This window comes from Pleurodeles waltl, chromosome 6 (genome assembly GCF_031143425.1).
Source record: "Pleurodeles waltl isolate 20211129_DDA chromosome 6, aPleWal1.hap1.20221129, whole genome shotgun sequence".
Taxonomy (NCBI): domain Eukaryota; kingdom Metazoa; phylum Chordata; class Amphibia; order Caudata; family Salamandridae; genus Pleurodeles; species Pleurodeles waltl.
The window spans coordinates 1,589,168,429-1,589,186,261 of record NC_090445.1 but is presented as its reverse complement, the minus strand read 5'-3'; the positions used below and the strand labels follow the sequence as shown (position 1 = coordinate 1,589,186,261).

Genomic DNA, 17,833 nt, shown 5'->3' with positions numbered 1-17,833 from the left:
AACGTACATATATCCACGCATACAATATAATCCGGGCACAAATTTCTCTGTTCATGTTTCACAGTCCCAAACCATGGTACCATCGAACCATTGCAAAACCAGTCTCTTCGTGTATATTTAGCAAATCTGTTATATGATGGACACATTGAGGGAAGCTACAGGAGAACAGAAATCCCAAGGAGCTGCATCATCCATCCTGAACTTACCAGGGAGCATTCACATGCCAGACTGCCCCAAACTTACATTTAAGTGTACCAACCGAATGAGAACTAAATGTCAATGGAGACAACTTTGTTGGACACATGGATCTAGAAAACCTGCTAGTTCATTCATGAAGGACTTCAAGATGATGCCTAGTATGGAGCCTTCAGTGGTCGTTTCAGTGTGCACATTCTGGCTGATATACACTCACAGTTGCTTTGAAAACACCTCCAAATTGCCAAATGTCATACTTCTGAGCAGGAAAGGTCTCCACTGCCTCCAATCCTAACCTCCAAATAATCCTGCTAGATGATATTCCAGATGGGACTGCAGTGATTTTGGTGCCGGGCTGCACTCAGTTCCTATTCAACCTGTTCGCTTCGAGAGTTTTCAAGAAGGTGTCACGTTCACTGGTGCCTAGATTGGCCATTGAAGATGGTGAGATAAGTAACTACAGCTGCTACATCTCAGTGTCCTCCTTCACCCTCCATCCCTCCTACCCACTGGGTGGTCTGCTGTGAGGGGTGTAGTATGGTCTCTGAAGTTAAGTTGATTCTTCTGTGTTCATTTGCTGCACTACAGTTCGCCTTATCATGATCCATAACTAAGATATTTCCTCTAATTTCTCAGAAAATATGTGTGCAGTCTTGCTGCTCACCACAGAGTTCTAGTGAGCAACTAAAACACTAACATTTTGTATTTATGACAAAAGTATGGCATGCCCGAACTTCATTTAGATATACATACATACATACACTTCCCCCGTATTTCTTTCTCTGTTATTCGTTAGCTTTTTCTTGCTCCTCTCTTTCTACTTACTCTTTCTGTCTTCTGTTTTTTTTCTGGACTTCTAACGCTGTTATTTTTCTCCTCTCTCTCTCGCACTGTCTTTATATTTTTCCCAGTCTTTCTTTCTATTCAAATCCCTCTCCCTCTGCCGTTCTTTCTCTCTCGTTGTCTTTCCATTTCTTGATCTAACTCCCACTACTCTCTCGCTCTCTTTTTTCACATTTTTTCCCTCTGCTCAGTTTCTCTCTGTCGTTCTATCTTTCTCTTTTTTCCTTCTCATTCTGTGTGCGGTCTGTCTCTCTCTCTCTATTTCACTCACTCTCCATCGTTCTCTCAATTGGTAATTTTGGAGTGACCTAGACAAATGTCACAGTCAATTTATACAACTGTTGCTGGACAAGACAATGGGGGTCATTACAACATTGGCGGTATAAGGCGCTTACCGCCGTGCAGAAGACCGCCAACACACCCCGGCGGCGGCGGGAGCCCGCCACAGCTATTATGACACACATCACGGAATCCGCCGAAATTCAGACACCCACACAATACCGCCACACCAAAGGTCAGCGATAAACATGCGGAAACAAATCCTCCACCTCCACGCCAACAGAAACACGCCCATGCTATTACGACCCACGAATCCACACGGCGGTCTTTCAACCGCGGTATTCCATTGGCGCTACACACCGCTGCGCTCAAAATACACACACAGCTCCAAAACACCGCCACATTGGACAATTCCAAATACACACACCTGATACACATACAAACAACACTCCCACACACCCAACACAATATAAAACACACACCCACATCACCCACAAACCCCTACTACCAAAAATTCCAAAAGAAGGCCAGAGAGAAACAGCACAGAATAGAGAACCCCATCACACAGAGGCACACTACACCATCACCCACACAACATCCACGCACAAAACACCACATACCACTGCACTCACCACACTCATCACCACATACACCACCTCACACATCACACACACCACCCCATGGCACACCAAAGACACCCCCGCTTTTCCGAAGAGGAGCTCAGGGTCATGGTGGAGGAAATCCTACGGGTAGAGCCACAGCTATTTGGCTCACAGGTACAGCACACATCCAAAGCCAGGAAGATGGAGCTATGGCAAAGAATAGTGGACAGGGTCAACTCTGTGGGACAGCATCCAAGAAATAGGGAGGACATCAGGAAGAGGTGGAACGACCTATGGGGGAAGGTGCGTTCCACGGTATCCAGGCACCACATTGCGGTTCAGCGGACTGGCGGCGGACCCCCACCTCCTCCCCCACAACTAACAACGTGGGAGGAGCAAGTCTTCTCCATCTTGCATCCTGAGGGCCTCGCAGGAGTCGTTGGAGGAACGGACACTGGTAAGTCAAATCTTAACAATCATATCCCCCACCTTACCTGCATGCTATCACACACCCCTACCCTCAAACCCTCCCCTATCACCCTAACTCCTCACTAATGTACCCATAACACCAACCACCCATCCCAACCCCAAGACCTGCATGACACAACTAAGCATGGATACCCATCACTAAAGCATGGCCACTGCACATACCCAGAACACCCCCCAACCATCAGCACACAAGCCCCCACACAGGAATGCCTGCACTGGTGTACACGCACTCCCAACCATTGCACACCATGAAACACACACATGCAATAATCATGTACTTATACCCCCGCAGGAACCCGAAGGAACGTCACCACACCAGAGGGTCCAGACAACACCACTCCACCCCCAGAAGAGGCCCACAGTGACGACAGCAGCTCTGCCCTACTGGATCTTGATGACCAGCCCGGACCATCGTGGGCCTCAGGACAGTCGGTTCCCCTTGCCCAGCCACAGCCCAACACCGAACTTCCTCCCTCTGGTAACACCAGCACAGCAACCACCCAGCGGGCCCACCACTACAGGGCACCCAGGCTAACCCAACACCCCAACAACAACAGGGACCTGGGGGCAGTGGTAGTGGGCACACGGTCCAGGGGACAGAGGCACAGGAACACAGGGGAACTGGGAGGGCTGCTGTGCGACAGAGGGAGGACAGGCCAAGGGAACCTACTCTCAACGAGGCCCTCTCCTCCATCATGGGAGCATACCACCACTCCTAGGAGACGATGGCAATGGTCCTGGACAAGTTGCAGGAGACCCTGCGTCTGCAGGAGGAGCAGTATTTGGGGTTCAGGGAGGAGCTCAGGACCATCGGCTCCGCCCTGGGCACCATTGAAGGGGTGCTGACGGACATTCAAAAGACCTTGAGGGACACCGTGGCACTCCAAGGGGCCCCTGACACTAGCCAGGATGATGAAATGCCCACCACCTCCGCCGGCGCTAGTGGACAGGACGCCCCGCCACAGGACCAACACACCAGCACCCCACCCCCTGCAGACGGACAACCACCACGAAAGCGGTCCCTGAGATCCAGGAACAGGACAGAGCAAGATGGCAAGACCCCCGCCAGGAAATAAGACCACCCTGATTGTCCCCCCACTGTACCACTTTGTTACCCTGTCCAAATCGGAACTGCCCCAGCTCCACTTCCAATGGCCAGATGTGCAATGTACCTGTGAGACTAATAGACTGGACTCTGCCATGGACATTCTTCCACCATAACCCATCCCCATTTCACAACCCCCCTTCATTGTTATGCACTTAAATAAACACCCTTGAAACACTAATAAAACTGGAGTCAGTCAATGATTTTGAACTTTGTATTGTCAATTACAGTGTCAAAAATGGTTACCCTTTGGTAGGCCAACATACCAATGTCACACATCACAAGCCTTTCAAGGGTGCAAGCTGTTGACACGTAGGTTACCACATTTGTGAAACTGAAATGGAAGGAGACAACTCAGTTAACAAATAGTGAGTGAAATGTAGGTACAGGATGGAGGTAGACGTGTGAAAGTTAATGTTATGTTAAACCTGAAAATGTACTCACCTGTGTCTCACTGGAAATATTGCTGTATGACTGACTCCCTGTTGTTGTTTTCTTCTTCATCAGCTTCATCCTCATCACTGTCCACAGGCTCCACAGGCTCCACCGCTGCTACAACACCGTCATCTGGATCATCCTACTGCAGAAAAGGCACCTGGCGTCGCAATGCCAAATTATGGAGCATGGAGCAGGCGATGATGATGTCGCACACCTTCTTCGGTGAGTAGAATAGGGACCCACCTGTCATATGGAGGCACCTGAACCTGGCCTTCAGGAGACCGAAGGTGCGTTCGATCACCCTCCTAGTCCGCCCATGGGCCTCATTGTACCGTTCCTCTGCCCTGGGATTCCTCACTGGGGTCAATAGCCAGGACAGGTTGGGGTAACCAGAGTCCCCCAATAGCCATACACGGTGCCTCTGGAGTTGACCCATCATATCAGGGATGCTGCTATTCCGCAGGATGTAGGCGTCATGCACTGAGCCAGGGAACATAGCATTTACCTGCGAGATGTACTGGTCTGCGAAACAGACCATCTGTACATTCATCGAATGATAACTCTTCCTGTTCCTGTACACCTGTTCACTCCTGCGGGGGGGGCCAGAGCTACATGGGTCCCATCAATGGCACCTATGACATTCGGGATATGTCCAAGGGCATAGAAGTCACCTTTCACTGTAGGCAAATCCTCCACCTCAGGGAAAATGATGTATCTCCTTACGTGTGTCAGCAGGGCAGACAACACTCTGGACAACACGTTGGAAAACATATGCTGGGACATCCCTGATGCCATGGCCACAGTAGTCTGAAATGACCCACTTGCAAGGAAATGGATCACTGACAGCACCTGAACGTCAGGGGGGATTCCAGTCGGATGGCGGATTGGTGACATCAGGTCTGGCTCCAACTGTGTACATAGTTCCTGGATTGTGGCACGGTCGAACCGGTAGGTCACGATCAAATGTCTCTCTTCCATTGTCAACAGGTCCACCAGCGGTCGGTACACCAGCGGATTCCGCCATCTTCCAATATGTCCCAACTGACGGTGCCTAAGAAGGACAACAGCGAAGAAACTGTCACCATTCCTCCAGGTATGTACCCACAGTAACACACAAGACTACAACAGACAATTAACCCATCCGGGAAATGTTTTTAGTGTAGGCCTCGGTATGTGTGACGCAGTAGTAAATGAAGCCATGTGGGCCCCTGAAATGGCGGCTGCCTGACCTCTAAACTGGGACAATGGAATTGTGGGGTAACTGCGCTGGCGTTGGACACCGTCGCGGTAGGCGGTCGTAGAGCGCGGCGCAATGCTGCATTGGTTAACATTGGACCCTATGGGTCCCAGGAGCCAATGAACAGGTGTGCTGGCGGTGATGATGCGCCCCACCGCGGACGTCACCGCCGCGGACGTCACCACCATTTTCTATCTCTTCAATCACTAGATACCTGACCTTCGACAGGAGAGGACCTACACTGCTAGTGCTGCTGTGACCTCGGTCTGGAAGCGACGATGGCTGCTGCGTCTGGGGAAAGGGCCCCTGCCTTCACTGCACAGGAGTTGGAGAAACTTGTGGATGGGGTCCTCCCCCAGTACATGCTACTCTACGGTCCTCCAGACCAACAGGTTAGTACACAGGGAGCACGTTGGATGGGCTAGGCCTGGGTGGACAGGGCTGGGTGGGAGAGGGAAGGGGGCAGAGTTCTTACAACAGAAATGCATGGGGATGAATGGTCCACATGGACAGAGTTGGGAGGGGGCCACTCACTTTGACGGTGCAGTAGGTAATGACTGTTCCTCTTTCCTTGTGCATGTCATGTAGGTCAGCGCCCACCAGAAGAGGGACATTTGGCGTGCCATCGCCAAGGAAGTCCGGACCCTGGGGGCCCACCAGAGACGGGGCACCCACTGCCGTAAGAGATGGGAGGACATTCGCCGCTGCAGCAAGAAGACGGCGGAGGTTCAGCTGGGGATGGCCTCCCAACGTGGGAGGGGTGCCCGTCGCACCATGACCCCCCTGATGTTCCGGATCCGGGCGGTGGCCTACCCGGAGTTGGATGGGCGCTTAAGGACATCACAGCAGACACAAGGGGGTGAGTACAACCTCATTCTGTGGACTTTACGTGCAGTGGAGGTGTCTGGGTGGGGGAGATGGGCTGTGGGTGTCCCTAGGCCAGGGCGAGTTAGGTAGGCAAGGCCCCTCCGTAATGTAGGCCACGTGGGACTCTACTCCTCAGAACAGAGGCAAGTTGATGTATAGTTGCCCCTTTGCCATCCATGTGCGCAGATTTCGACCATTGCCATGTAGGCCATATCCCAGAAATTGCATGTGCAGTGGGCAGGAGCACAGCGTAATGCATGGGGCTGCTGCGTCTGTCTTGTCCGCCAACGGTAGCGGTATGCCATGCACTAAAACTCTCTTTCTTCTGTCTCCCCCCCTTTTCCTGCTCTCCCTGTCCTTTTGTACATCAGCATCTTCAGGCGGAAGTACAGTGGCACCGGAGCATGAGGGAGCTGCATCCCACATGGCCATGGAGGGCCACACCACCGACTCTGAATGCACCAGTGGGACGGAGGGCGAGGGGAGCTTCACGTCGGCCACAGGATCACCAACCAGCGACACGGACTCGTCCGCCGATGTGAGCTCCCCTGTGGTGGCGGCACCATCTGTGCGCCCCACTTCTGCAGGTACAGCCGCCACCTCCCCTACCAGCACCGCCCTCCCAGCAGCCTCTCAGCGTTCGCCCCGTGCCCGCTCACCCAGGAGGGTGGGCATCACCTTTGCCCCAGGCACCTCAGGCCCTGCCCCAGTCACCTCTGCTGCCCTCAGTGAGGAGGCCATTGACCTCCTCAGGTCACTCACTGTTGGGCAGTCTACCATTGTGAATGCCATCCAGGGTGTAGAACGAGAGTTGCAACACGGTAATGCATTCCTGGAAGGCATTCATTCTGGTCAGGCTGTCCTTCAGCGAACCCTGCAATCTCTGGCCTCAGCACTGATGGCAGCCATTGTCCCTGTGTCCAGCCTCCCCCCTCCAACTTCCTCCACCCAGACCCAATCCCCTGTACCCCAGCCCATCCCAAGCACACCTACAGACCAGCCTGCACACAAGTCAACACCCAAAAGTAGCTCAAGCAAACATAGGCACCACACACACACCACAGGCACTCACACAATCATCACACCCATACAGACACAGCAACATCCACTGTCTCCACTGTGTCCCCCTCCTCCTCTTCTCACTCCTCCCTCCCAGTGTCGTCTACACACACACCTGCATGCACCACATCTACAGGCACTAGGACTCGCACCAGGACACCCAGCACCACAAGCCGCTCACCTGCACTCACCACCTCCACTGCCATTTACACATCCCCTGTGTCCTCTCCCAGTGTGTGTGTGACGCCCCCTCCCAAAGTACCCAAACGCCGGTAATCACTCACCCAACATCCATCCACCTCACCCAACATCCATCCACCTCACGACAGCCTCCAGTACCTGCACCTGCACCCAAAACACCTAAAGTGACACCTCCTACAACCACCTCCTCTACCTCCACTCCCAGACCCCCTCCAGCTACCCATCCCAGTGTCCGTCAGAAACTGTCCCTCTGTCAAATTGACCTGTTTGCCCCCCCCCCCTCCAGTTCATCAGTCCCGTCGTAGTGCCTCAGCCAAAAAGCCTCCAGTGCCAGTGGTGCGTGTTCCAGGTTTTTGGAGTGCACCGCCCACCAGGGCAGGCAGTAGGACCCGGAGCCAAGGCACTGGCAGCCCACCCCCTCTAAAGGCTCTGAAATTGGAGAGTGGACGACGGGACCGTGTCAAGACTCCTGGTGGGACAACAACTGAAATGGGATCGAAGGCGATTGTTGAGTCAGCTGTAACTCCAAAGAAGGTGGGGAAGGTCCCGAGGAAGTCTGCCCAGCCTGTTGTGAGTGTCACGGCGGAGAAGTGCGCCATCATTTCCGGCGGTCGAGACACAACCGCCAGCACCGTCGTTACTGGTCAGGAGACCACCGCCGGAGTCACAGCCCAGGAGGGCCCAAGTATCGTTACTGGTCAGGAGACCTCCGCCAGAGTCCCAGCCCAGGAGGGCTCAAGTATCATTACTGGTCAGGAGACCACCGCCAGAGTCACAGCCCAGGAGGGCCCAAGTATCGTTACTGGTCAGGAGCCCACCGCCAGAGTCACAGCCCAGGAGGGCCCAACTATCGTTACTGGTCAGGAGACCACCGCCAGAGTCACAGCCCAGGAGGGCCCAAGTATCGTTACTGGTCAGGAGACCACCGCCAGAGTCACAGCCCAGGAGGGACCAGGATCCCACAGCCCCGCTGGGCAATGATGGAACGTCAAGCCACACTCCAATGTCCAGTGTGGAGATCGTCATGCCACACACCAATGTCCAGTGTGGAGATCGTCATGCCACACACCAATGTCCAGTGTAGAGATCGTCATGCCACACACGAATGTCCAGTGTAGAGATCGTCATGCCACACACCAATGTCCAGTGTGGAGATCGTCATGCCACACACCAATGTCAGTATCCGAACCGCCATGTCAAAGCACCGCTGAACAGTCCATAGACCGCCATGGTGAAGACCGCTGAACAGGGCAAAGACCGCCATGGCTAAGCACCGCTGAACAGGGCAAAGACTGCCATGGTGAAGACCGCTGAACAGGGCAAAGACCACCATGGCTAAGCACCGCTGAACAGGGCAAAGACCGCCATGGTGAAGACCGCTGAACAGGGCAAAGACCGCCATGGCTAAGCCCCGCTGAACAGGGCAAAGACCGCCATGGTGAAGACCGCTGAACAGGGCAAAGACCGCCATGGCTAAGCACCGCTGAACAGGGCAAAGGCCGCCATGGCTAAGCACCGCTGAACAGGGCAAAGACCGCCATGGTGAAGACCGCTGAACAGTCCATAGACCGCCATGGTGAAGACCGCTGAACAGTCCATAGACCGCCATGGCTAAGCACTGCTGAACAGGGCAAAGACCGCCATGTTGAAGACCGCTGAACAGGGCAAAGACCACCATGGCTAAGCACCGCTGAACAGGGCATAGACCGTCATGGCTAAGCACCGCTGAACAGGGCAAAGACCGTCATGGCTAAGCACCGCTGAACAGGGCAAAGACCGCCATGGTGAAGACCGCTGAACAGGGCAAAGACCGCCATGGTGAAGACCGCTGAACAGGGCAAAGACTGCCATGATGAAGACCGCTGAACACGGCAAACCCCGTGTGGGTATGAATAGGCCGCCACATCAGGCATCCGTATCCCATGTGCAGCTGGGACAGTGACAGGACATGAACTTTCACGGGGAGACTCATCCTGTCTGGGCACCAGTCCCACCCAGTACCAGTAGAGAACTGCAGATACTAGCAAAAATGTGGCTTTGCACTCCCCAGGATGTAACAGTGGGCAACCCACCCACTGTAGAGACTTGTGAGACTGTGGCTTTGCACTCCCCAGGATGTAACAGTGGGCAAACCACCCACTGTAAGGACTTGTGAGACTGTGGCTTTGCACTCCCCAGGATGTAACAGTGGGCAAACCACCCACTGTAAAGACTTGTGAGACTGTGGCTTTGCACTCCCCAGGATGGCACAGTGGGCAACCCACCCACTTGTGAGACTTGAGAGACTGTGGCTTTGCACTCCCCAGGATGGCACAGTGGGCAACCCACCCACTTGTGAGACTTGAGAGACTGTGGCTTTGCACTCCCCAGGATACATCAATGGGCATGGAGCCCCGTCGTGGATCTGGCTTCGCATTCATCTGGCTGAGGTGCCCCCCTTCCCTTCCCCCTGAGGTGCCTGTAGTGTTTCTATCTGATGCCCAGGCAGTGTTCTCTCCGATTTTGGTCAGGTATCTATTGTGGGCCTCGCCCATGCATTTTTGGACTGTTGGTGCACGAACATTGTTGTGTACATATCTGCACTACTTCTTGTATTGTATATATAATTATGACAGATTTCGAGATATATATCAGTATTTTTTTGTATGACATGTATATTGGCACATTACAATGTTTGACCGAAATTTGCTTTGTCTTTGCATTCTTCCGGGGGGATTGTGGGTTGTTCATGTGATATTTATGACTGCATTGGTGTGTATGTTGTGACATGCGAGGGTGGGGGTGTTTGGTGGGTGTCCCCCTAACTTTTGCCTTCCCCCTCCCCCGTGTCGTAGATGCAGTACTCACCGGTTTCTTCTGTGCCTACGTCGCTGTTGGTCGTAGAGGAGCAGAAAGACAAAGGCAGGTAGGGTTTGGAGTTCTGGCTCCATGGAGTCGTCATTCCTCGTGGAGTGTGTTAAGGTGAGCGTTTTCCCATAGCAAAAGCTGTTTCCGCCGTGTTTTTATCCATGGAGAATCCGCCCCGGAAAAGGTGGCGGATTGGCCTGTCATAATAATGTGGGCGGTACATTGTCTCCCTCCTGTCTGTTGGCGGTGACCGCCACGCTGTTTGTCTGTACCGCCGTGGCGGGCGATGTGTTAAAGTGGCTGTCTTTGTTGGCGGTTTCCGCCAGGGTCGTAATTCCCTTTTTTTGTCAGTCGGCCTGTTTGCGGTATTTCCGCAGCTTTAACACCGTCCACCAGGGTTGTAATGACCACCAATATCTGGAGTAAAACGACTGAAAAGGATAATTTAGTAAGTAAGAAACCCATCTGAGGTACAGAAATGAAGTTATTTGAAGGCAGCTGTTCCCAGAACACAGAGGTCCTGCCAGTCAGTTTGAAATGAGCCCCCAACTGATATCTAGCAGTCACAATTCCAGACCTAAGTGGAGCACGGGTTAAGGCAACAGATAGAGCAAGACCCAAAATATATATGTCAATAACCATAACAGTTGTGGTGAATACCATAAGCTAAAGAAACCAGGAAGTTGTGCAGAACATGTTTTAAAGAAGTACAACAACACGTGTTATCGAAAAGAACAAAATAGAAAGAAACACCTCTATTAAAAGGATAGCCTATTAATACAGATAGTCAAATGGAGAATATATGTCCTAAAACTACTGGGTAGGGAGTGATGCCTTGTCTGATCCTGTCAGCCCCGTTAATCTTTAACTTACAGAAGTTCCTAATATTTGCAGAAAACCTGACAGGACATACTGATCCACCTTACTCTTCATTGACTTTAGGACCCATATTTATACTTTTTTAGCGCCGCATTTGTGTTGTTTTTTGACACAAAAGCAGTGCAAACTTACAAAATACAATTGTATTTTGTAAGTTTGCACGGATTTTGCGTAAAAAAACGACGCAAATGCGGCACTAAACAAGTATAAATATGGGCCTAAATGTGATAGCCCAGCAGAACACACCCATAAAGCCTCACATAATACAACATTGCCCCGTTGTCATTAAGCATGGCAAAGCGGGCATTAGGCAGAAAGTATTTAACATGTTGTTCAGCAAAGTTCTATTGACTGGCCTGAGATACACAGCCTACTAATGGGTGGGACAAGTATCTTCTCGTGCTTTTTATCTTTAAAGCAGTGGTCCCATACCTTGGGTATACTTTACGTCCTGTAATAGAACACTAAGGGCCACAAGTACAAAGCATTTTTCTAGTCACAAACGGGCCGATTCACTACTAGAAATATGTTGCTTGGGATGTACAAATCCCAAATTGCAATTTAGTAACTTGTTACTGAATCGCAATTTGGGTTTTGCAGTTTATGTATTAGGAAGGGGCGTGTTCAGTGCATCCCTTCCAAAAACTGAATCTAAATAGTATGTATGATTTTTTTGCAGCTGTGAATGTAGTCGCAAAACAATCGCAGTGAACACCAATTTCAAATTGGTGCTAACCCATTGACAAAGGGGAAGAGGCCCCCAATGGACTCCTTCCCCTCTATGAATGGTAGCGAAAATATAGTTTTCAGAGCAGGCAGTGGTCCCTGCTTACTCTGAAAAAATGAAAAGAAAACTTGTCATATTTCTTTTTGAAGTGCATCCCATTTTCCTTTAAAGAAAACTAGCTGTGTTAAAAAAAAAACAGCTTTATTTAATAAGCAGTCATAGACATGGTGGTCTGCTGTCCCCAGCAGGCTACCTTCCCTGTGAGAGCAGCCATTCCCAATGGGGTCACAAATTGCAACCTACCTCATTAATTTTTATGAGGTAGGTCTTTTACATTCCCATTGGGAATCGCAAACAATGTACTTAACACTGTTATACATTTTGTTTTGTGACTCATAATTTGTGATTCCAAAATGGATCACAAATTGCGAGTCACAAAACTAAAGATCGTACATCTAGCCCTAAATAGCACTTATGTTAAATTAAGTTATGTAATATTATGCTATGTTAACATGCTGTGTTAGTTAACTGTATTTCAGTCTCACTGGACACCCTTTTGAATGGAAGAGGGAGGGCATCAAACAGTTGCTATTCAAAAAGAAAGTTGAGGGGCACAATTCTCAGATTCAGTCCATAAATGGTAATACCCTTCTCATGTATAATGTCTTTTGCCAACATTTGTTTTGTATTTTAATCGCTTCTTTATGGTCACAAGTGATCATAAAAGACAAAATACCTTGATTTTCCAAACATCATTCATGTACTAAATACACAACAGATTCCCTGTAAAGGTAGAAAATTCAAAACACTTGCTGCAATTGTTAAAAACACTATTACCTTATAAATCCAGTTACAATAATCCCTGTCATTGAGGCATCCAGCCTCTTCTTAAATACTAGCATTTCCCTGCAAAACACCTAACCCACTTATTTATTAAGTTCTACTGAAGAAATACTGTCACAATACCCTCTCTAGTGTTTATCCTTACCTTGTTTCACAGAACCTCAGGCTTAGTGTCTCCTTCGTAGTAGACACATGCTAATCTTTCTTTGAAAAATGGCTGCCCTTCTTATTTATGCATCTCAAAATGGCTTTTGGCATGTGTAGTTTGCATTCCTAGTCTCTATGGTGCTTCACATTCACTCTTCGGAAGTATCTCTAACTTTATGGATTTAGCGTTGCATATTTAGGACATAGTTGAGTTTTGGAAAACGAAGATCATTCGTATTACTTTGACTTGTAACTTTATTGCTACAAATTATGAGGTTGGGTTTAAATCAGGTGATGTGTAAACTGAATTGGCAGCATATTATAGAGCACGATTGAATATTTACTGGAAACAGGAAGATCTAGGGAAGCGAAATATAAAGTATAATTATACTTAGACTATAGCTAGTGAGATAAATATTGTTTGTTTAAGAATGATTCTTATAATGACTGATGAGGTGAAAAAGGTAACTATTATTGAGAATTAATACAAAAACAAAAACAACTTTTTTTTTTAATGACAAACTGAGAACTTTAAACTCTGAGATTGAAGTTACGAATATGGGTGTTTATGGATTTTTTCTGGTTAATTGCCTAAAAAGTGAGTATTTGGAAATTTGGGATAGACCTTTTAATTGACTTTGAAAAGACATAATCATGCGCTTTTTGTGAATTATCCTGTTCCAAATACTGGAAGTCCAAATGAACTAATATAAGTGAGTGAGAGATAAGAGACAAATGCTCTTCAAAATGTCTTTTTGAGGTACACAAACTTATTATTACATGAAGAAGTGCTCTAAGACGCGAGGCAACAAAGGTTGTACATAAAGAGAATATTTTTAGGATCGAATTATGAAAGTTTGTATGGGAATTTCCAAGAATGTCATGCTCTTTCCAATTGTGTATATATCTATTTGATGTTATTTATTTTGGTGCTTTTAGTGATTGACTTACAACCATTTGTGGCCATGAAGGTGAATACTTGTTTGGCCAAATGCCTTGTACATAAGAAGGATATTAAAGTTTAAGCATTGAATCTGAGAATTGTGCCCCATACCTTTCTTTTGAATCATTTGCATGAATACATATCAAGCTGAGCAAGCTGTTATGAACTGCGGGTGCATGGCACTGCCATAAAAGATGTGAGTGCCCCGTTGAAGTATGTCATCAATCATTTGCGCTCATTGTTGGTTGAAGTTTGATAGTGAGATATTACTAGAGCTTATGTTCAAATGTTCAAATGTTTACTGTGAAACTAACTTGCATTCAATATTGGAAGAGTGGTGTAGAGTCTCATGTTTATGGGTGGCTGTACCAAAGACTCTTGTGTTTTTTCTGCATTGGGTGATTGGTTGTCTTTGGTTCTACTTCACTTACTTTCTCTTTTGGGGGCAGGGACACGTTGATGATGCCCACAAGGCTGAGGATTAGGGCAAAGATCATAGAAAAAACAGTGGCAACCACCAGGCATAGCAAGGTGTTTTGTTTCGAGTCGGTCAACATCGTGATGGAATACCTGCAAAAGAAGACATCATGTCAGCTTTACTCCCTTCAGTTTTGTAAAAAGAATCAGATATACGCCCACACATAGTGCAACTAGCATGATTGGTTCCCAATTATATTTATATATCTGGTTTTGTATAGTACTTCAAGGTGGAGTTTTGCAACCCTGCACCAGTCTACATGTAAAACAGGTGAATATACCCTATTCGATAAACCTACAGAGTACAAGGGTTACAGGAATGAGACACTCCAGAAACCATCATGTTTAATGGTTTGGCTTGCCTGAGGCTTGCATCAGACCACGGGTGACCCATGTGTAACAATGAATCTTCAGTCTTGCATCACTTCCAGCAGGAGATATTTTCCATCAGGTTCATGTCACTTCTCAACTGTGAAGTAGCCCATATTGAAAACTTTTACAGTCCCTAACGGCCCCATTCACCCTAAAGGCCTGCAAATAGGGGTTACCCTGTTGTAGAGTCACCCTGAATATTCAAAGAGTACTTGTGCAAAGGCAACGAGGATTCTCTCAGTTGCCTGAAAAAAAGCAACAGTAACAGAGGATCTCAGCTAACCCACTCAGTGGTGATGTCCCGTTATTACGCAGTCCTTCTCAAATGTGTACAGGACACCTATCTTGGGGAAGTTAAATACAAGAATATTACATACCAAAATATCATTTAATATGAATATCGGACCAGGTTTACGAAACCCTTTGCTATTGTGTCATGCAAGATTGTGAAAGACAATACAAGGGCTTCAATGAGTTCATTAAGTCAAGCAAAACCACCTTGCGTAGCTCTGCTTGGCTTAGTAATTCTGGAGTAATGCAAGACAACACAAGTCACTGCCTTGCATTACTCTGCATTGAAAAGGAGTTCCATGGGTGGTGTGTGGGTGTTATCACGCATCAACCCCATGTTTTTTTGGTGCATTTCCAGATTTACTATGACTAGTAAACCTGGGAATGTGTCAAAATGGTACACCTTCCCAGTTGTTTATTTCTCCACATTTTCATTATTTCCTCCTTCTAAGTGTGTTGCATTTTGCAGCAAACATCGAAAGAGAAAAATCCCTGTGATTACTGTTTATGTGCAGGAAGGCGCACCATGTCAAAAGGGTGCCTGTGTTAGCACTTGGCAGCCACAAGTGTGCCAGCACAGAGGGAGCGCAGGAATGCACCATGTTAGTAATCATGGCGCATTCCCACGTCCTCTTCATTTGGTGCAGCACAGCAAGATTTCTTGCTATGTTGCATTGCGCCAAATGTTAATACATCTTCCCCATTGTGACTTAAACATTGTTGACAACAATATTGTCTCAGTGGGTGTACATTTTCCAATGACCCCCTTAAAGGGAAATTCTTTTGTATGTGATATTTAGGACACAATATTTATGCTAGACAATTTTCTCATGACAATATTTTAGGGCAGATTTCCTGGATTCATGGAACATGCATGTATGAGAGCATCCTAAAAGGGCAATAATGGTCCTTAAGGGATAATCTCATACCTGTGACACCCGAGTGCTGTGAGATCCTGGATTTAGTTATTCACAGAGGTTCCTGCCTTCCTTCTAGCCATCCAGAGCTGAAGCCTCAGTGACAAGTTGAACAAAACTCGTGACCAAGCAGTACTGTTGATATTTTTCTGCCCTTGTGGTTGAGGGGGAGCACAGATATTGAGGGTCCTTTGTATCCAGGTGCCAGGAAAGAGCTAAATCTGGCTTCTGATGTTCTAGGTCTTTGGATTACGTACAGATTCTCTCATTAGCTGGCCAGTAGGTAAGCAGGGTGGCATCGTTTAGAAGCTCCCCATGGGAACGACAGTTCAACATGAAGCAATATTGCACATAGACAAATTGGTGCACGTCATGATCTTCCATATCCCACATCAGTACCAGGAGTGACCTTCCCTGGATTGTCCACAAGCACTCTAGAAAAAAACAGAAAGGTGCCGATTTTGTTCTATGTGAAGTGCAATTATTTATCTCCCTTTCTCATTCAGCAGTTTAGCATCTGAAGTGTAATGTTATTTATGAACCTATTTTAAAGGTTCCAATTAAGTTCTCGGTATGGAGTTGCTGTTGTGTCAATAATTTAGAAAGTAACGCAAAGCAGTGTTTTGTGCTGCCTTGTATTACTCCAGATTTGTTAAGCCATGCAGGGCCACCCAAGATGGCCTTATGTGGCTTGATAAATCTCACTTAGTTTGTAGTTTATCCTGGTATGCCACATCCTGCTGAGGGCCAGGTATTGGTCTCTGCATAAGAAATGTTGTTCTTTAAAGATGCTTCTATTGCTGTCATTTTGATAAACGTGTATTTGATGATAAAATACACAAATGACAAAGGGATAGCTAGTTTCCCCGGATGAAATGACCACAATCCTTGTCAGTGAAAGTATAATCAAGATGCTAACTCCAGCTTCACCAATATACCTCTAAAAATAGCTCTAGAAAACTGTAGGTAAGTGGGATCAACATTAGCTTCATAACTAGTCATTTGGGGTAAAAACCAACATCAGCGTTAACCACAGGAGGATCTCCAGATTTCTGGAGATAAACTGTCGGTGGAGGAAATTTAATTACTTCCAATATCTTTGGAGTAACGGGCAGTTTAAAAACATTTTTAAGGAACAAAATAGTATGAAAATACCAATTCTGGAGAAAATACTCCAGTCTCCAGAAATGCATTCTACTCCACATTAATACACACATCAAAATCAGCACCCAAGAGAGAGATTTCTTGCAAGTTACAACTCACTAGCACCACAGATGTCACACGATCTAATTTCTAAAACTGTACTGCTAAACTACTTTGAAGTAGGACATCTCAAATTTGAGCTGAAATAGACACAGTCAATAAAACAAATTAATTGAGAACCAACAGCATGCAAAAGATTTTGATGTAAAAGATATACTATTAAAAAGAATGTTTTTTTTCAAGTTTCAAGTTTATTAATCAAATGCTGGTTAATTAAAACCCTTGCACCATTAAGAAAACAATAAAAACACATTAGTCATTAATAGCATGATGTGCAATACCAAACCACTTCTGCACAACGCCAGAGGTGCTCCTACTAAACGGAGTCCCAACTGCGGGAATTACTCCCTGAGCATATACACTTTGCATGCATGTAATGGAAAACCCAAGAGAAGGCGAGAGATCTCCCCCGCCATAGCCAGGGGTATCACTGCATACCCAGGGGAATGACTGCAAAGTTAAACCTCGATTGACCTCTCCAATTCATAGCCATTTGGGTGACAGGCCGTGTTTTGCAAAAGCTTATTTACAAAGGCCATGAATTTTACTCCTCTGCATACCAAAGGGACTGATGAACCCTCCAGGCAACTTATAACTGCTCGTTGGCAAGTTTGTACATCTAGTTCCAGAAATATTGCCTTGAGCATTACCTTTCTTTGTACCATAACCTTTAGGCACTTGCAGATAAGGTGGGTTACTGATTCCATTTTGTAACCACATAGGCAACATCATGGATCTTAAAACACGCCCTTCCATGCTGGTATTAGATCCTTAGATTCGAAAAAGCCAAAACGGAAGGACATAAAGCTCTG

General features: G+C 47.5%; 1 protein-coding gene across 8 annotated transcripts in view; it reads right to left on the bottom strand.

Moving 5' to 3' along the window:
- LOC138301182 (ectonucleoside triphosphate diphosphohydrolase 8-like) overlaps nt 1-17,833 on the bottom strand; it is a 451,411-nt gene that overhangs the window by 149,979 nt on the left and 283,599 nt on the right. For all 8 annotated transcript variants that reach the window (XM_069241394.1, XM_069241399.1, XM_069241395.1 and 5 more), the window contains one exon: nt 14,133-14,271. In XM_069241394.1, coding sequence (XP_069097495.1) covers nt 14,133-14,258 — 126 coding nt within the window. In that variant the 5' untranslated portion in view covers nt 14,259-14,271. The remainder of the gene's footprint in view (nt 1-14,132; nt 14,272-17,833) is intronic.